The sequence below is a fragment of the Sodiomyces alkalinus genome (genome assembly GCF_003711515.1).
Source record: "Sodiomyces alkalinus F11 unplaced genomic scaffold SODALscaffold_9, whole genome shotgun sequence".
NCBI classification, from domain to species: Eukaryota; Fungi; Ascomycota; class Sordariomycetes; order Glomerellales; family Plectosphaerellaceae; genus Sodiomyces; species Sodiomyces alkalinus.
Window position 1 is genome coordinate 868,210 of NW_021167087.1, and position 18,676 is coordinate 886,885.

General features: G+C 55.7%; 8 protein-coding genes across 8 annotated transcripts; 5 read left to right on the plus strand and 3 right to left on the minus strand.

Annotated features, from left to right (window-relative positions):
* Positions 1–1,120: 1,120 nt before the first annotated feature.
* Positions 1,121–2,978, plus strand: SODALDRAFT_335468 (proclavaminate amidinohydrolase). Its single transcript, XM_028612464.1, has 9 exons — positions 1,121–1,468; positions 1,567–1,657; positions 1,717–1,823; positions 1,898–2,051; positions 2,132–2,155; positions 2,218–2,239; positions 2,332–2,374; positions 2,444–2,663; positions 2,745–2,978. Exons 1-9 carry the CDS (start codon positions 1,208–1,210, stop codon positions 2,969–2,971), a joined length of 1,149 nt encoding a protein of 382 aa, XP_028464168.1. The 5' UTR covers positions 1,121–1,207; the 3' UTR covers positions 2,972–2,978.
* A 225-nt stretch (positions 2,979–3,203) lies between these two features.
* On the minus strand, positions 3,204–4,855 carry SODALDRAFT_341274 (pre-mRNA-processing factor 17; the record flags this gene model as incomplete). The annotated part of the gene is made up of 2 exons (XM_028613028.1): positions 3,204–3,700; positions 3,757–4,855. The coding sequence occupies 2 exons, from the start codon at positions 4,853–4,855 to the stop codon at positions 3,204–3,206; spliced, it is 1,596 nt and encodes a 531-aa protein (XP_028464169.1).
* Positions 4,856–5,848: 993 nt separating this feature from the next.
* On the minus strand, positions 5,849–6,579 carry SODALDRAFT_325713 (cornichon; the record flags this gene model as incomplete). The annotated part of the gene is made up of 3 exons (XM_028610005.1): positions 5,849–5,941; positions 6,024–6,348; positions 6,479–6,579. The coding sequence occupies 3 exons, from the start codon at positions 6,577–6,579 to the stop codon at positions 5,849–5,851; spliced, it is 519 nt and encodes a 172-aa protein (XP_028464170.1).
* Positions 6,580–7,594: 1,015 nt separating this feature from the next.
* SODALDRAFT_299196 (methionine aminopeptidase) lies at positions 7,595–9,387 on the minus strand (the record flags this gene model as incomplete). Its single annotated transcript, XM_028608866.1, has 5 exons — positions 9,351–9,387; positions 8,966–9,293; positions 8,443–8,844; positions 7,782–8,328; positions 7,595–7,680 (listed from the first exon to the last, which is right to left on the minus strand). Coding segments are annotated over exons 2-5 (1,179 nt in total), but the record flags the coding sequence as incomplete, so codon positions are not given.
* A 388-nt stretch (positions 9,388–9,775) lies between these two features.
* Positions 9,776–11,648, plus strand: SODALDRAFT_325715 (kynurenine 3-monooxygenase; the record flags this gene model as incomplete). The annotated part of the gene is made up of 4 exons (XM_028610006.1): positions 9,776–9,887; positions 9,953–10,170; positions 10,250–10,669; positions 10,785–11,648. 4 exons carry the CDS (start codon positions 9,776–9,778, stop codon positions 11,646–11,648), a joined length of 1,614 nt encoding a protein of 537 aa, XP_028464172.1.
* A 1,240-nt stretch (positions 11,649–12,888) lies between these two features.
* On the plus strand, positions 12,889–13,906 carry SODALDRAFT_218045 (hypothetical protein). Its single transcript, XM_028607313.1, has 2 exons — positions 12,889–13,631; positions 13,714–13,906. The coding sequence occupies exons 1-2, from the start codon at positions 12,971–12,973 to the stop codon at positions 13,806–13,808; spliced, it is 756 nt and encodes a 251-aa protein (XP_028464173.1). The 5' UTR covers positions 12,889–12,970; the 3' UTR covers positions 13,809–13,906.
* A 1,399-nt stretch (positions 13,907–15,305) lies between these two features.
* SODALDRAFT_282582 (STI35 protein) lies at positions 15,306–16,382 on the plus strand (the record flags this gene model as incomplete). The annotated part of the gene is made up of 2 exons (XM_028608346.1): positions 15,306–16,231; positions 16,301–16,382. 2 exons carry the CDS (start codon positions 15,306–15,308, stop codon positions 16,380–16,382), a joined length of 1,008 nt encoding a protein of 335 aa, XP_028464174.1.
* Positions 16,383–17,058: 676 nt separating this feature from the next.
* On the plus strand, positions 17,059–18,264 carry SODALDRAFT_218193 (hypothetical protein). The gene has a single exon (XM_028607314.1). It carries the CDS (start codon positions 17,286–17,288, stop codon positions 18,171–18,173), a length of 888 nt encoding a protein of 295 aa, XP_028464175.1. The 5' UTR covers positions 17,059–17,285; the 3' UTR covers positions 18,174–18,264.
* The last annotated feature ends 412 nt before the right edge of the window (positions 18,265–18,676 follow it).

Genomic DNA, 18,676 nt, shown 5'->3' on the forward strand with positions numbered 1-18,676 from the left:
GGGGGGGGGGCAAAAGTTGGAGATCAGGTCCTCGAGATGGCTCCAGAGGAATCTTCAGGGCATGTTAAATTAGTGTAGAACAAGCCTGCATGCCCCAGCCCCCAGGGTCTGGTGTCATCGGGTCCGGACTCGGACGGCGGGACTCGGCGTGACTCGGAGGGGCCCGGGAATCTGGATCCAGCTGAGAATGGCGAATTGTTTATACATAGATATTCAACCCTCGCCGGAGATGGGACCATCCATGCTCTCTGTGCCCTCATCAGTCGATAGGATCTGAGGCTTTCACACGATTCAGAAACTGGGCGATTGTTGTCTTGTCCTCTTCACCAAAGCCTTTGCTTCAAGGCCAAGGAAACGCCACTATTTCGTCTGGCATTTCATCGGCGAGCTGCGTCGTCCACGGTTGACGGCCCCTGATCTAATGTCCGAGATCTGAAGATGTGAATCTGGTGAGCTTCAACTCGAACGAGATAAGGTGAGTGGGCTAATGACTGTGGGCTGTGGGCTGTGGGCTGTGGAGGGAAGAAACTTGTAGGGCAGCTAGGGCCCCCGCCTGACCAGGACAGAACCCACCAAATCGTGCCTGTGACTGGGCGTGTTGTATGACTGACGGGCAAAACGAGACTGGGGAGATGGTGGGTTTTGAGGGAACCGGTTGATTTTTACCGAAGTGGCCGTGGCTCTTCGGTAAAAGAGAACCAGATTACATAAGAATTTCCCCAAACCAATGGGCTCCACTCCACCTCCACACAAGCCCACAACCCACGAGTCATGGAGCCTGGAAATTTAGGTTATCTTGAGTTATCACATGACTCGCGTCTGGGAAACGTCTACGCAGGCCTTCCCCGGAAAACGTCTCCGTTGAGACGGAAATGTACTCCGCAAGAAACGAAGCAGTGTGTGTTGTACAAGTGCTAATATGTCCGACTGTCCGAAGCACCTAGATCGTGTTATAATTACATAGTGGCACAGGCACAATAGGGTAGTGGCGGCTCAGTACGTTGTAACTTGTACCGTTGTAGTGGGCCGTGGCTGATTCATCCATGATCCCACGCCCGAGATACCTCCCGCCCTTGACCGCCAACTGCCGTTCGGTGTAGGATTCGGTATCCCTCGGTGTCGTCGACTCGTCGTCAGGTCAACAAGCCCCAGTAGCATTCCCAGGGTCAGTATCGGAGCTAGCTTTACAAGGTGCTTCAGCCTTCAGATGCTTCATTCCAGCTTCTTCGTCTTCCTCCTCCTCCAGCCCGTGTGGGCAGGGGCAGGGGCAGGGGCAGGGGACTATGCCCAGGTGCCACTACACTACACCGGCTCCCCTCACCCAGGCGATGACATGGACTTCATCGACAGCGGCTACTACTTTGGCATACGGACCTTTGCCAACCTCCCTTACGTCAACTGCTTCTCAGACCGCGAGTCGGAGGGGCGTCCCTACGACATTGCCGTCATTGGCGCCCCTCATGACACCGTAAGTCCTATTTGTCTACTCCTCCCCCCGCCTCCTTGTCCCTGTTCTTTGGACCCAAACATCTCTGACATATCACGCCGCCCTTGCCATCTCAACAGACAACCACCGGCAGACCTGGGGCCCGCTATGGTCCCTCCGGAATTCGCATAGGGAGCCAGAGGAAGGGCCCGGAGACGAGCATCTACACAGGTGAGTCGGCGACTTCTTTTCGCCGCCTCACGTTCCCGTCATCTGATTGTGTAGAGCAGGACGCACTCCATTCAATGAATGGGCCACGATTGTCGACTGTGGCGACGCCCATCTGACTTGGCTCGATAGCCGAGTCGCCCTTCAGCGTCTGGACAAGGCGCATAGAGTCAGTCCATGCTTCCAGAAACGAACACCTGGCTTCAGAATATCCTCGTAATGACTGACAAGCAACCTCAAAAGGTCGTAGCTACTCGGCCCGCCGCCAACTCTTCTGTCTCGCAGACCCCGCGCATCCTTACCTTGGGAGGGGACCACACAACCACCCTTTCAGCTTTACGGTCAACGTATGAGAAATGGGGCCCGGTGTCTGTCATACACTTTGATAGCCACATCGGTGAGTGACTCTATTGACCCTACGACCCTACGACGTGCCGCTTTGCTGTACCCAGAGGGTGAACTCACCATACACCTCAGATACCTGGGATCCTTCTGTTCTCGGTATGTTGCAATTACCCATAGATTTACGTTGGCCAGTGTTTGTGTTTCTGACTTGCGAATAGGTGGTGACATCTCCGACTATGCGTGAGTTTTGACTTCAGGGACAACCCCCCCTTTTTTTCCTCTTTTTTCCCCCTTCTTTTCTTCTATCATTTTCGGTACTAACCGCGACTCAGAGCCCTGAATCACGGGACATTCCTTCACATCGCCCATGAAGAGGTAAACCGACGACCCCTTATCCGACCTTTCAACCCCCAGCTTGACCTGCTAACGAGGGTCTGTCCATAGAACTTAATCTTAGATTCGTCCATCCACGCCGGTATTCGAGCCACTGCTCGGAAAAGCGACATCAAGAATGATGTTCGCTGCGGTTTCGACATGATGACAGCTCGAGACCTCGACAGACTCGGCACAGACGGCGTCATATCGAAAATCAAGGACCGCGTCGGCGACACAAACGTCTACATCAGCGTGGACATTGATGTCCTAGACCCTGCCTTTGCCCCAGGTGTGTATCGCCATATCGCCATTATACTCGCCTTTGCATCACCCGGCATGACACCATCGCAAGAATTGACATGACACGCAGGGACGGGCACGGCCGAGCCAGGAGGCTGGTCGACCAGAGAGTTCTTGACCATCCTGGAAGGCCTCGAAGGCCTCCCCGTTGTCGGAGCAGATGTTGTCGAGGTCGCTCCGGCGTACGATACCAATGGCGAGATTACCGTCCTTGCTGCCGCCGAGATTGCTTACTCGCTGCTAGATTTGATGGTGTTCAAGCCGGTCAAGTCCAAGACTGACTTGGAGACAGCTTGATTCTGGGCATATATAATCCGTTATATCCATTGTACAGGTAGGTATTCCTTGCTCCACGAAGGGGTCTGGGAACAAAATTGAAAGGGGAAAAAATACAAGGTAAAAAAAACAAAAAGAATTAAAAAAAAAGAAAGAACGCCACCCAACGCCCGCAACGATGCACCAATTCCCAGCCCTCAAACCCGACCGAACCCGTGTTTTTCTTTCTTGATTTCCCCCTTTCTTCGTCTTCTCAATCCCAATACCGAATCTGCCCGTCCATGCCCGCGGAAACAAACTTGCTCGTCTCCTGCGGATGCCACTCGAGGCACGTAATGGCCTGGTCGCCGGCCTTGAGCTTGTGGTACATCTTGCACGTCTTCCAGTCCCAGAAGCAGATGTACCCCAGGGTGTCGCCCGAGGCGAGGAACTGGCCGTCCGGGCTGATGGCGACGTCGATGGCCGTCCCGGCGTTGTTGTGCCCGCGGTACGACTTCTTGCGGTTCTGCCGGAACTTGTCCGTGGCGCCGTACACGACCACCTGGTTGTCCGAGCTCTGGTACGCCACGTACTTGCCGTTGGGGTGCAGCGCCGACCGCGTCATCGGGTACATGTACGGCTCGGCGATGTACTTGATCGGGACCGGGATGTTGTAGTCCCACGCCCGCAGCGACTTGTCGTCCGACGTGGTCATGAAGCGGCGGCCTTGGTCGACGAATGTGATGGTGTTGATGGCCGCGAGGTGGTGGTCTGAGGGAACGAGTGTCAGCTACCGGACCCTTGGAGAGAGAGAGAGGGAAACATACCGTAATCTTGCACAATTTCGTTGCCCGCCCTCGTATCCCACTGAATAATCTTCTTGTCCGACATACCCGCCACAAACTCGTGCGCGTGCTCTACCGTCGGGTTGAACCGCACCACATGCGGCGTCTTCCCCGTCGAGAAGCGCGAGATGCACTTCCCCGTCTCGGTATCCCACAGCTTGATCTGCCGATCGAAGCTCGCCGACAAGAACCGCGTCCCGTCGAGATTGAACGTGATGTCCGACACCGCCTTGTTGTGGCCCGAGTACGTCCGCAGCAGCTCCCTCTGGTGGTACACGTCCCAGATCTTGACCGTCGCGTCGGCCGACGCCGAGAGCAGCAGGTGGCCCGACCCGGGGAAGAACCGCGTCCCCGTGACGGCTCCCTTGTGGTCCTTCCACCCGTGGATCTGCTTCTTCGGGATGTAGTTGGTGACGTTGCCCACCTCCTTGCGCAGGTCCACGTCCAGGTTCTGCGGCACGTGCATGTATGTTCGCCCCTGGTAGTCCCGCTCCTCGGCCCCGTGGAACGTCGTCGTCTCCTCTCCCAGCTCCTCGACCTCCTTCCGCCGTGCGAGTGCCGTTTCTGGCGCCCGGACTACCGTGCCGCTCTCTACCACGTCGTCCTCGTCCTCGTCTGTGACCTCGACGTACTCCTCGTCGCTCGCCAGTTGCTCCCCCTCGCCTACCACCTCGTATTCCTCCTGCCGGTACCGCGCCCACGGCCCCACGTACGCGCCGTCCCCCTCGACGACCGTCGCGTCGCCCTTCCTCTCCCTGGCCGCTCGTATCCGTGCGGCTTCCTCTTTCACGGCCGCGCCGCCCTGGTACTCTCTTTCGGGCCCTCCCTTGCGCTCGATGGCTCGGTGTTTGGCTCGGAAGGTGTGCTCCGACACGTAGGTCTCCTCGGCGAAACCCGTCGGGACGTTTTTCCGTTTCACACCGGTCGTCTCGTCCTTGAACGGGTTTACGGGGCCGAACTTGGCGCGAGCGAGGTCCTCGCCCGAGTAGGGGACGACGGCGTGGTCTCGTGGTGTCTCTCGCCGCACGATGAGCGCATCCTGCGGCGCCATGTTTGGCGGGTACTCCTTCAAGCCTGACATTTCGGGCTAAATCGACGAGGAAAGCTGGAGCAGGAGTCGAATGCTTAGGTGTTGATGGTGTTATTGTGTTGAGCGGGTGGGTGTCTCTTTTTTTTTTATTCCCGTCGCGTTTCTCAAGGTTCGTCGCAAGCAAACACGAGAAAAAGTGACGTACCTAGCAAAGCATTATGTCACGTGATCTACCTCGCGATGCCATCAAAGACCCTGGCAGCTCGACATTGAAACAGCTTGAAATACTATGGAGAAATAGAGCGATTATAACTCCGATCGTCCGCCGACTAGTTAGAAGGCTCCTATTCGCACATATTGGTAGAGAACTCGACTTGCGTAGATGTCATTCATTACTTGATTAACCGCTACCACCGCCCTGAAGCTTCAACCTCCCGGGAAGAAGAAAAAACGGAGGCATAGGTAGCATACCCTTGACTCTAACGGCCCGTCCCCCCAAAATTAAGCAAAAGCAGAGTACAATCAAGGCACAGATCTTCGCGTCATTACCGTCCTCCACGTAAACAATACACTATGGCTGTTGTTCGTGCGGTCGTGTGGTGCGCATTCTTCGAAGCCCAGAAACACCTTCGACACCTGCTGGCCGGCCGATGAGAAAACAAAAAAACGAAAAGAATGGTATCCCGTCGCACTTCGTCCTCACGAACACACAAAAGTGTCCGTCAACCGCCGCTATTCCACCATGTACCCCGTTCGTGCACGTATCACTCCCAAACCCCTCCACAATCTGGTATCATGACCCAAACCCAAAGTAGGAAGAAAAGTCTAGCCCCGATTCTTGCTCGTTGTCCCTTCCCCCGTGCCCTCAAAAAAAGAAAGCAAGCCTCCCAAGTTGCATCCAGCGGGAAAACAGAAAAGACCACGTTGTTTGGCATTTGTCGCGTCGTCGTCGTCGGACCCGGCGCCAATTCCTGGCCCCGTGGAACGCCAGAACGCTGGTGTGGTTCGCGAGCAGGGGTTTTGTCGAACCAAAAAAGGGGGCGCTTATTTGGTATCGTCGCGGATGAGGGCCACGATCATGCTGTACAGATAGAAGAAAAAGAAAAGCAGGTGGAGACCGAGCTTGACAAAGGACTCCTGTGTGCCGCATATTAGTTTTCCAGGCGCTGGCTTGCTAAGGAGTGTGGGGGGGCGCGAATCCAGTTCAGGTTCGGTGTACCTTTTTATGGACATTGAGCTTTCTGAAGATCTCGGTGGCGTCCAGCAGGTGGGTGTTGTCGATGATCCTAAGATTTCGGTCAGCTTTGACTTGTCCTCGCAGCTGAGATGCTGCCCCAGCGGAGTCGGTGGGAGGGAACAGAAAGAAAATGTAGAGGGGCGGCGCATACTTCTTGGCATTGTATGCGAGAAGGGGCAAATTGAGAATCAGAGGCACCCAGTATCCGTTGATGAGAAACATGAAGGTGAGGAAGGCATGGACGGCGGCTTCAGGGATGATGTAGGTGTTGAGTCGGTTGCAGAGGTCGATGGGGTTGATGTAGTCGCTGCAGAGAGGGGAAGGATATGTTAGCCATTCTGGAACGCAGAGGAAGACGACGAAGCCTGCAGGAACGGCATCGAGTGCGCAGTTCCGACGGCGAAGTCATCTCGATTCTTCCCAGGGCGACAACATACCATTCCAAGTCGCTGTACATAATAGTAAAGAAGACCTGAAGGAACAGATTGACCGCGTTGATCAACACCGCGAAGAGGTATAACCACGCTTCACCGGACATCTTGACAAAAGTGTTTGTTCTATTCTGTGCTGATTTCGACTGGAGGTGGTGGGAGAGCTGAGGAACCCAAGGGGTTCGGAATTTCAAAGATTCGGTGAGCTCGGAATTAAGGACGTTCGCAGCGCGATGGTTTCGTTTCGGCTGCTCGAAATGGTGGATAGACGAGACGGGGAAGGAGAAATCGTAAATTGTTACAAATGTACGAAAGTACAGCTGACTGGGAAAGACGAGTTGTGGTGGATGCTGAAAAAAGAAGCACAAACACCAAAGGGATGCAAAGCAAATGTTGGGGGCGAAAGCGGAGGCAGGGTTGGCGAGTGTGATGATGATGAAATGGAAAGACTTTGTGGTGGACTCCCTTTCTCGCTTTCTCGCTTTCTCGCTTTCTCGGTCGGACTCGGTCGGGTTGCAGGAGAGTGACCCGGAAAGTGACAACAGTGACAAGCTTTCTCTCAGTGCAGTGCGACGCACAGGCAAGCCAGTGAGATAAGCAGATAAGCAATGTCAACGAAATTTAATCGCGCGGGAGCTAATCACAGCCAGCCCTAGCCCCTCTCTCTTGTGGCGAGGAACGCGTCAACCCAACCACTCTGGATGGAACTTTGCAATCTCGGGGCGCTAGGACCGCCGTTGGGACAACGCCGCTCTGCACAACGGGTGGCTGGTACATTGGGAGTAATACGGATACTTTGTATGTACCTGCAGATCGATCTGGGACAGGGACACATTCTTATCCTACGGAGTACGATATGATATCAAACAATATCAAACAATTCCAAGCCGAGGGTTGTCATATGGTCGGTCGGTAGAGAGAGAACGAGGGAACTTAACAAGTACGGCCAGAGGCCTGTTCAGCGAGGATCAATGATGAGTCTTTAGGTTTGTGGACGTCGGATGCAGCTGGGATATTCCAGCTGGGGCATGCATTGCTACTTTCTGTCCTGAGGTATCCTACTTGAAACATACCATTCATTTATTGCTTTATGATCTAAGCGCCGTTAGCGGCCGCAGCGTCGGGCATGGGCACCGGACCACCGGGCGAGTCCGGCTTCCGGGCCGTTAGAACTTCGACACCATCTTCGGTCACCAGCAGCGTGTGCTCTGTGGGTCGGGCACAAGTCAGTCTCTCATGCACAGATGAGTGATAATGAAAAAAAAGAGAAAAAGAGAAAAAAGGAAGAAAAAAAAAATAGAAAACCCACCAAACTGCGCCGTCCGTTTCCCGTCAATGGTAGTGCTGGTCCAGTTATCAGGCCAGGTAACATCCCGATACTTGCCGAGCGCAACCATGGGCTCGATGGTAAACGTCATGCCCGGCCTGCACTCGCCGACGGCCTTGTTCTTGGCGTAGTGCGGCACGTTGGGCGGGCAGTGGAACAGCCTGTTGATGCCGTGGCCGCAGTACGTCCGGATGACGCTGCAGTCCTTGGTCTTGGCGTGCTTCTCGATGATGTTGCCGAACTCGCGGATCAGCGTGCCGGGCTTGACCGCCTGGATCGCGAGGTCGAGGCATTCGCGCGCCGCCTCCACCACCCGGACCGAGCCCGGGTCCGCCTTGGCCTTGTCGCCGACGTAGTACGTCTCGTTGAGATCGCCGTGGTAGCCTCCGTAGTATAGGGTGACGTCGACGTTGAGGATGTCGCCGTCCTGCAGCACGCGCTGGTCGGGGATGCCGTGGCAGATAACCTCGTTCACCGACGTGCAGACGGACTTGGGGAAGTGGTTGTAGTTGAGCGGGGAAGGGTATGCCTGCATCGGAGAGGAGAAGGAGAAAAGTGGTTAGCGAGCACGACCGGGAGGGGTGGATATACAATGTCCCCCAGCGAAAACTGCTCACTGCCCACGCAGGAAACAAACACATACGTTGCGCTCTAGACAGGCCTTGTGGACAATCTCGTCGATGTAGTCGGTCGTGACGCCCGGTTGGACGGCGGCGGCGGCGATGTCCAGCACCTCTCGCGCCAGTTGGCACACCTTTCGCATGCCGGCGATTCCCTTGGCATCCAGTATTTCCACCTTGTTCCGGTTCAAGAGGGTCCGGTTGTATTTGGGGACGCCATCTTCGGACCAATCGGGGTGCGGGATGCTCTTGGGAACGGTGCGCTTCGGGGAGAGCGGGTAGAAGGGTCGCAGGGCGCCGGTAAAGGGGTAGGTCGGGAACGGGTTGAAGGTGCCGGTCTCTGGATCAGGTTTAGAGACTACTTTTGGAGGGAGGAGATGGTGGAAAATACTTTTCTCAGTCTTGTGTATGCTCTTGTGGGTTGCCTATAGATGATACGCAGGAGCCATGGTCAGCAGTCAGACAGACTATTCTCAACGCGCTTAAGGAACCGGAGAAAAGCTCCCATGTCTTGGGCGCACGAGGGCTAGGCCGAGGTTGGCTTACCCAGTTCTTCTTAAAGCACTCTTGTGAGCAGAAGAAACTGTCCTTGATGCCAGTCTTCAGGCATGTAGGGCATTGTAGAGAGCCTGCGTCGTTCGGGCAGTCTTCCCCTAAACACTTGCGCTTCGCAGGAGGTTCTGAAGTCATGATGAAAATCGTAAAATAAGGTAGCACAGGAGGTTGTAGACGGGGTTCTAGACGGTGGGATGCGCGAAGGTAAGAATCGACATTCGAAGATCAGCGACAGACTGTGACGGGCCGGACAATGGAGCGATAAAGCCAACACAGGTCAGGTCCAGGCAAGTAGGTATAGAAAAAACATATGCGCGCCCTATTGACGTTAGCAAGTGGAACCGAGGCGTCCGCCAGGGTAAAGGCTGGCTCATACTTCACTTGGAGGCGGAGGGTTACAAATTCGACTGGCGATACAGGCCTGGAGGGGGAAGGATTTCGCGAGACCGTTGCTAATCAGTTCACCGATAAGCGTTGGTCCCACTGTGGCCCCACCCTGCAGCCCAAGCAATGCTCCCCACCTTAGTCATCACGGAAATTTCAGGGCGTCGAAAGAGAACCCTGAATCCTTGGGGATCTTTTGCCGCAAATTAGCCGGCGCAAACGTGAGGTAATTATATTGTACGTACCCTTGCCCGGAGTGTCGTGCGACATCGGTCGAGAAATGAATCGAGACCCGAAGTTCCGAAACCCGAGACGGACGAGTAACATGTTGAGGTTCTCAGAGAGACTGAAACCTCAGCTCTTCGATTTCCATTTCATCCTCCCCTCTTCGATAACCATTAGAGGCGAGCTTCGCCAATGACCGTCAAAGAAAAGATTGTTATTGTTGGCGCTGGTCCTGTGGGCTCGCTGGCAGCGCTTTATGCCGCTCAGCGTGGTCACGATGTCGAGATATATGAGCTGAGGTCCGGTAAGTGAGATGCTTCGATGCTTTGCCTCAGATTGTCCCGTAGGAGCTAATATGTGATCCAATAGATCTGCGAGACCCGTCAACATCCCTGCTCAACTTCACGCGGTCCATCAATTTGGCCCTCTCAGAGCGCGGGATCAATGCTTTGCGTCATGCCGGCCAGCCGAAGCTCGTCGAGCATGTCCTCAAGCCCACTATCCCCATGCGCGGGCGCATGATCCATGGGAAGTCGCCCGACGGTAGCCTCTATGAAGCTTCCCAGGACTATGACATTCACGGACGGGTAATACTACTGTCCTGGCCATGATCCATCCTCCCTTCGTTCCTTGGACCCCCGCACTAACTCATCCCTGGGCCTCCAGGCCATCCTCGCCGTCGACAGGGCCGACCTCAACAAGCGGCTGCTCGACATCCTCGACCATATGCCCAACGTCCAGTTGTTCTTCAACCACAAACTGACCGGCGCCGATTTCAAGCGTCGCAAGGCGTGGTTCGAGATGATGTCCTCGGAGACGGCCACGGGACGAGCCAGGGAGATTGAAATCGATTTCGATCTCATGATCGGGGCTGATGGCGCCCACTCTGCCGTCAGATACCATATCATGAAGTTCGTCCAGATGAACTACCGTCAAGACTACATCGACACATTATGGTGCGAGTTTCAGATCAAGCCGGTGGAAGACCAGGGGTCAGATGACGGCATGTCCAAGTATAGGATATCTCCGAACCACCTTCACATCTGGCCTGGAAAGGATTTCATGTTTATCGCCATCCCTAGCGAGGTGAGGACCGAATTTGCCTTGTTTTCCTCCGCCCCTCCTCTCGCTCTCGCTCTCGCTCTCGCTCTCCCTCCCATCCCGAACCAAGAAGGTTCCTTCAACTGACGCGAATGTCCAGGACGGTTCGTTCACATGTACTCTCTTCCTCCCCAGCGACCAAGTGGCTACCCTCGAGCGAGACCCCTCCGCCCTCCCCGCCTTCTTCGACAAACACTTCCCCGGCGTGACCGACCTCATCCCGCCCGAGGATCTCATCGCCTCTTTCAACAAGAACCCCCACCTCCCCCTCATCAGCATCAAGTGCCAACCCTACCACTACGGGTCCTCCGTCGTCATCGTAGGCGACGCCGCCCACGCCATGGTCCCCTTTTACGGCCAAGGCATGAACGCCGGGCTGGAAGACGTCCGCGTCCTCTTCTCCATTCTCGACAAGCACGCCGCCCGGGAGGACAACCACCCCACAACCACCGAGGTAGACGCCGACACCGCAACCGCAACCGCAACCGCAACCGCAACCGCAACCGCAACCGCAACCGCAACCGCAACCGCAACGACAACGACAACGACGACAAAGACCGCCGCCGCGTTCCACCGCCAAGTCGCCCTAGCCGAGTACACCACCGTCCGCGTCCCCGACGCCCACGCCATCAACGACCTCGCGCTGCAAAACTACGTCGAGATGCGCGCCTCCGTGCTCTCCCGCCGCTACCGCCTGCGCAAGTGGCTCGAGGAGCTCATGTCCGTCCACGTGCCCCGCCTGGGCTGGCAGACCAAGTACTCCCGCGTCAGCTTCGGCAACGAGCGGTACTCCGAAGTCGTCGCTAAGAGCGATCGCCAGGGGAAGATCCTGGTGTCGGTTTTCGAAGCGCTGGTGTGCAGTCCCTTTGTTGTCGCCGTCGCTGTTTTGTGGTGGAAGCGGCCTCAGAGAGTCGTTGGTGCCGTCCGAGGTGTGCTCTCTTGGCTTCTCGGTGCTCTGAGTTGAGATGTCTGAGTCGTTGCAAGCGTTATACGTCTTTGTGACTATTGTCCATACTCTGCCCATTCTGGTTGGGATCACCTCTTGTTACTGTGCAGAGTCATAGACGCATAGTCGAAAGTACTCCAAGCTCAACTTCATCTACTCGCAGAATTCAGGAAGCAATACTCGTTTCCTGATCACTCGTGGCCTCTTCCCCGGTTATACAAATTCGTTCCCGACTTGGTGATGAAGGGAACGGGCAGCTGCCAACACAGGAACGATACGATGGGGCCGTCGTTGAGAAAGCTGGTTGGCTGCCTCGCATAGTCACATTGTATTCTTCGTGTGGCTTGCGGCGCTTTCCTCCTTCCTTCTCTTCCTCCCCGTTAAGGCGTAGCTGTCATTTCGCCCTCGGGGTGCCAGAAAGTAAACTGCAAATATACTTCGGAAAGCGAGATGGGTGGCAGATGGAGAGAGTTAGAGAAACAGAGTACGCCTTTTCCCAGAAGCTATCCGAGAGAAGGAAAGACTGCCAGAAAGTAAATTGGCCGGCCTGTGGTGAGCCAACCCAAACCTCGCTCCATTTATACGATATTCTGCTCTGCTCTTTTCCCTCCGTCACTTTCATCTCCAGGTTCTCTCGCACTCCCCATCGAATCCAGCTCGTCATCGCTATTCATTGCCATCACTACTTCTGAGTATCGTAACGGGCACTGCATTCTACTCGCTCTTCATCTGCTTCCCCATCGCATCGTTTTTTGCACTTCCCAACCATGTCTCAAATCGAGAAAAAGAAGCCCAACCTGGCCAAGAGGATGTTCAACCAAACCGTGCATCTCGCCAGTCAGATCATCGAGAGACTAAAGCCGACGTACTACCGGAGGGTTGAGACATTTCGCAAGCCCGGAAAAGCCAAGGTTCTCAAAGCCCTCAAAGCGTACCGCAGCAATATTCTCGCAGCAAACAACAAGCGAGTCCGTCGCGAGGCAGAGATGGGAGTCTCTCGGGAGCACGTCGAGTACATCGTAGCCCTGGAAGACCCGGAAATCTTCCCCCCGGGTGAGGGATTGGGCAACAATAACATGCAGCGAGTCTGGATGCGGCACTTGTTCCGGCTCGTCGGCCTGGAATCCCAAACGGACGAGATGAGAAAGCTCCCGGACTTGAGCAGCAACGCCTAGGAGGTCGGTCCCCTCCCGCTGGCTTTCCGGGGACCTTTCGACTTCGTCACACACTGGGACGACCGCCTACCCAGGTACACGAACCTCGACGGCGTCAAAATCCACGCGGACAGGAAGAGCCGCAACGTCTGGCGCAATCGCTATCTCGCCGGCATCCGTGAGGGCATGACAGCCTGTGGTGCCGGGGAGGTGCACTTGCCGCTCGAGTTCAAGTATATTATGCGGGAGGTAGACAGCCTCGACGGCGCGGGCATGCCTCTCGACCACAAGCTGGGACGCACCGTCCAGTTTTGGGAGGGCTTGAATGAGAGCACTTCTGTGGACGGAGCGAGTGACCTCGTGCGCCCCGGCGACGCCATTCGCGACTTGGCGGGGCTGCCGCGCGACTGGCAGGTGCGGGTGGGATGGAAGAGCGGTGCTGGCCCCAGGAGCAACACGAGCTGCTGGATCATCTACTGCGCCCGTATTGGTGAGCCCGCCGGCAGGGACGCGCTTGGCAGGAGACGAAACAAGGACCACAAGGCGTGGGCTTGGCGCTACATGGTCGTCGATGAGAAAGAACACAGCCATGTCATGTTCAACGACGTGTGCCAACTCCTCGAGTGGTGCATGAAAGATATCGGCTTGCCCTACCCTGACCTCCCGTCGATCGGCTCGATCCCGGCACCCAAACCTCAGGTAGGGACTGGGAGAGAATCGCGGAAGGCCCCAGTGGCTGTATGGATGTCAGGGGCCTGTCTCGGCGAACCGTCGTCAAAACCCGTCCTCCCCAAACTGCAGGCGCAGTGGTCAGGCCCGGATGAGCTCCATGGTAATCAACTTCCAGGTAAGCGACAAGTGATAGTCACAGACCTATCCCACAGCCAAGCTATGTGAGAGTATGCACCCGCTGACGGAATGGCCTGCAGAGAAAGCCCAAGGAAAGCAATCCGAACATGATCCCCTGACAGACTTAATGTTAATGTGTAACGGAGACATGCCTATGCCTTCAAATTCGGAATGACGGGTGACGGGTTTAGCCGTCTAAGCGGAATGGTGCATTGTGCTTTTCAAGCTGCTACAGGAGGGATGAGTGGCAGTTAGCGACTTAGATTCAGAACCGATAAAGCGTACTCACAGCATTTAGACTGTCTAAGTTTTGCCATGGAAATCTGATTTGGCCTGACAGTGATGGTGATCCGTAATTAGATGGTAATTAGATGGAAGAAGTGGTCTCGGACCTCACTACCAAGAACATGGGTCTCCGGTGGAATATTTATCCGAATCGCTTTCTGTCGGCTGACAACAATGCGGGGTCCTTCAGATTAAGTAAGCTCCGGCACCGGAGACTGAGCCGGGAATCCCACGGACTCCACCTAGCCGGTTGCGGCGACCTACGACGACATCGGGCGCCGAAGACTCCGGGACAAAACGCGCGAAACGGATGAAACGACCAATACTATCCGTTTCTGTGAAGCACAAGAGAGAACCCTCACCCAATGAAGTTCATCCACCCATCATCGCCAAGTTCATCCCATCCTTCTAGTCTCTTAACCCTCACTTGACCCCCACACTTGCACACACTTGAGATATTTGGTGACGCCATTGAGCGGGGTGAAGAAGGCCAATCTCTTGTGATCACCTAAGAGTTATACGAAAGTAGGCGTCAGGCAATAAGGCGCTAAGTGAGGGGTTATGCGTCGGGGGACAGAGGGAGGAAAGGGTTAATATAAAGGAGGGGTCCATGGTTTGGCCCTTGGGTGGGAGGTCTCCTCTTCTCCTCTTCGTCTCCTGCTTCTTCACTCTCAAGCCATCCATCTCGCCCTTTACACGATTGACCTAAGTGTCAGGTTCTCACCTGCTGAAATACTTGCGTACGACTAAGCATCACTCCCTGCATTGTTTCCTCTCGTATCATCCTTCGCGCCCCTCTCTCCGTGTTCTCTGTTCTCTGTTCTCTGTTCTCCCGTGTCTCCCCTCCCCCCTCTGTATGAAACGGCAAAGAAACTAACATGAACCTCTCACCGAGACGCAGAAACCACCCCGGTACGACTCTCTCTGCCCTGCCCGCCAACTCCTAGAGTCGGTGGCAGTCACGAGAAGAGCCATGGCCAAGTACCGGTGTTATCCACAAAAGGGGCATGGCTCCGTGCCATGAACCTCTTGTTGTTCAAGTTGTCTTCAAATTCATCGTCAGGTATTACGATATCTGGGTGTGTAATGAGCTATGAGCCGGTGTTCGGGTTTTCTTTGCATCCTGTCTGACGGATCCCCATCCACCCACCTCGCTTTCCTGAGCCAGAGGTGGAGATGTAGGGTTCTCAGCAGGGCTTCATATGCAATCCCGTTCTGAGATTATACGGCCTCAACTTGATCTGGATAATACCAGCGAAAGGATCATGCTCTCACTGCCCCTCTCCCCCCAGCCCCCCCCCTTCCTTTCCACTCCCTCGTGTGTTGTGTTAACCTCTAACACGACCTAGCTTTTACAAGCCAGACCCCATAAACCTCTAGCAACAAAATGGCTCCCGCCGCTACCCAGGTCGTTCAGCCCGTCATCCTGCCCCACAAGGGTGCAGCAGCCGCAGCCACGACCGAAGCGCCCATCGAGGACGGCGCCGTCAAGCGCGTCGACGTCGGCAAGGGCCACAGCTGGGAGTCGTTCGCCTTCCAGCCGATCCGCGAGTCGCAGGTGTCCCGCACCATGACGCGGCGCTACTTCGCCGACCTCGACAAGTACGCCGAGTCGGACGTGGTGATCGTCGGCGCCGGCAGCTGCGGCCTCAGCGCGGCCTACTCGCTGGCCAAGCAGCGACCCGACCTCAAGATCGCCCTCATCGAGGCCGGCGTGGCCCCCGGCGGCGGCGCCTGGCTGGGTGGCCAGCTGTTTAGCGCCATGGTCATGCGCAAGCCCGCGGACAAGTTCCTGACCGACCTCGGCGTCCCCTTCGAGGACGAGGGCGAGTCCAGCCCGTTCGTTGTGGTGAAGCACGCTGCCCTCTTCACCTCCACCCTGCTGTCGCGCGTGCTCTCGTTCCCCAACGTCAAGCTCTTCAACGCCACGGCCGTCGAGGACCTCATCACCCGCCGCTACGACCAGGGCGAGGCGGAGGGCGAGGGCTTCGGCATCCGCGTCGCCGGTGTCGTCACCAACTGGACCCTCGTCTCCATGCACCACGACGACCAGAGCTGCATGGACCCCAACACCATCAACGCCCCCGTCATCATCAGCACCACGGGCCACGACGGTCCCTTCGGTGCCTTCAGCGCTAAGCGTCTTGTGAGCATGCAGGCCATCGAGCGCCTCGGCGGCATGCGCGGTCTCGACATGAACTCGGCCGAGGACGCCATTGTCAAGCGCACTCGTGAGATCGTTCCGGGCCTGATCATTGGTGGCATGGAACTCAGCGAGGTTGACGGTGCCAACCGCATGGGCCCGACCTTTGGGTATGTTTGGAATCGTTTCACAACATGAAAAATGTGTTTCTTCTCAGCTGACGTTGTATGATTTTCTAGCGCCATGGTCTTGTCTGGCGTCAAGGCGGCCGAGGAGGCCATCGCCGTCTATGACATTCGCAAGAAGGAGAACGACATTTAAGGATTATTTTTCTGTGGCAGTCCAAACAAGGGGAAGAACGGAACCGGAAAGTTGTGGACTTGTCTGCCTTGTCGGCGACCCAGGTGCATAATCTCAAACGTGGCTATGAAATGAATGTCAGTCGTTTATGAGATAACAAGGGAAAACGGACAACAAGAATGAAGAAGTCTGTTTTTCTATTTTCCAGACTGCATTGCCGCATGTGTGAAGCCATTGTGTCGTCGTGTAGCAGCATGAGCTGCCGCAGTCAAGTAACTCAAGTTGCAACATCCGCGACCTCTCAGGGGTTGGGGTTCATTGGAGGCACATGTTGGATGTATATTGTACCCCTGACCAGAGTTCAGGACTTACCTACGGCCCCCAAGGCTTTTGCTTCCAAGACGTCCTCTAACCGCTGCAGTGCGCAAGCGTGTCAAGACGAGATTGAAAAGCGTCCTTCTCATTGGTGAACCTGCTGACGACGAGCTGCACAAGAGGACGTTGGGGGTTTGAAGTTTCGCCTGACGCCTTGACTGCGCTGCGCAGCCACAGGAATGGGTCGCCAAAGGGCCGCACCGGTCAAAATGGCATCCTTCAAGTACGGCAAGCGAGTCATCTGGTAAATTCGCAGCAGCACACCTGAATGGGACATGGGGGTGTCGGAACGCCTTGCAGCCTGGTGACTTCAAGACTTTCAGGTTGAGAAGTTGAGATGGTCGAGGGAGTGGGGGAGGAGGGTATGTATAAATAAGAACGGACCAGCAGACAAGCGAATAAGCCGGCACGGGAATTATGAATATCCTGGATACTCCATCTTTCCTACGCATTCCCGGAGACGATCTCAAAATCTCAAAACGTACGACAGCAACACAGTGTGTGCCTCTTTGGCTCTTCCCACCGATAAAAGCTCTCTGACGGGTGAAAATGGCAACGCCGCGGTACCTTTTCCGCATCAGTGACCGGCGAAGTCCCGGCACGACAGACATGGTCTGGGTAAAATCGCCAGTGTCGAGTGGAAGCAGGCTGGCTCGCAACGACAACGTGTACGCGCACAACAACTTGCCAGAGCGGGCCGCGGTGATGTTGAACAACCACCTGCGATGGAAGTGCGGCGGCGAGTGCTACGTCATGTCGTGGACGAATTCGCTCTTGGTCGCCGTCGTGTACGGGCTGTACCGGCATCAGGTGCATGGCACGCCCCTGTCGGACATTCGGCTGCTCATCGTCGACACGAGCAAATTCGAACGCGGCATGTTCTTTCGCGACCTGGACCTGATGGACGCGTACCGGAGCGCGGACCAGGGCCCTGACGGTCTCCAGAACATGTACGATCTGCGGACGGTGATATCGGACGGCGAGTTCTACTTCGGCGAGTACCTAAGCGTGCAAGATGTGTATGTGCGCGGTAAGTGTGCGCAGACGACGATGCGGGACTTGATGGGTTGTGGACTGGCTTCCTTCCGGCCGGAGATGACGAATCGGGACCCGCGCTGGGCTAAGAGGGTAGTGGAGCTCCGAGGGGTGTTCGGCGGAGAGATGCCCACGACGGAGACACCTGAGGTGTTGGTCCGCAGGGCGATCGAGTTGGCACGAGAGTGCTTTTGGGAAGTGCGGGATGCGTGGACGTTGCCGGTGGCGGCTATGGTGCTGAGCCTCGTGCCACGGCGACGGAATGACGAGACGATGGTGAGGGTGTTCCGAAACGAGTTTACAGGTGCGTTCTTTTCAAGGTTGACAACTTGGCCGTCTTTCACCCGTGGCCCATTGCTAACGCCCTGGGACGTTGGAACTTGGCGCCCCATGATAAGATGAATATGTCAGACGTATATCGTTTGACACGATGCATTTCGGGTCAGATCGACTGCCGGAGGTGGAACAATATGAGTGGCTCATGTGGGATCTTTGCCGGCGTGTGAGATCCAACCGGGAGGGCGCAGAAATCGAAGTCGAAGAGATTGACGACGAGGACGATACCACGAGGGGCATGAGAAGGCTATCTCTCAATTAACATTGAATTGAAAAATTCAAGACCAGGTCTTGAGCTAATCCTGTTTGGCGGGTGAGGAGAGGGGGTGGTTGTGGGTGGGTTGAAGAGGGAACAATTAACATGAATGCCATGGTCGGGATGAGGAGGTTGGCATCTGTCCGTCTCGGTCTGTATTATCTGCTTGTCTGTATTGTCTGCGTTGTCTGTTGGTTGCTTGTTGATTTCTGTTGCATAGAGTAGCGTATTCAAATATGTGTTGGTGATAATGTTTTCGATGGAAGATAGCACGGTGCAAGATGCAAGATGCAAGATAGAAGACGGTGTCCAG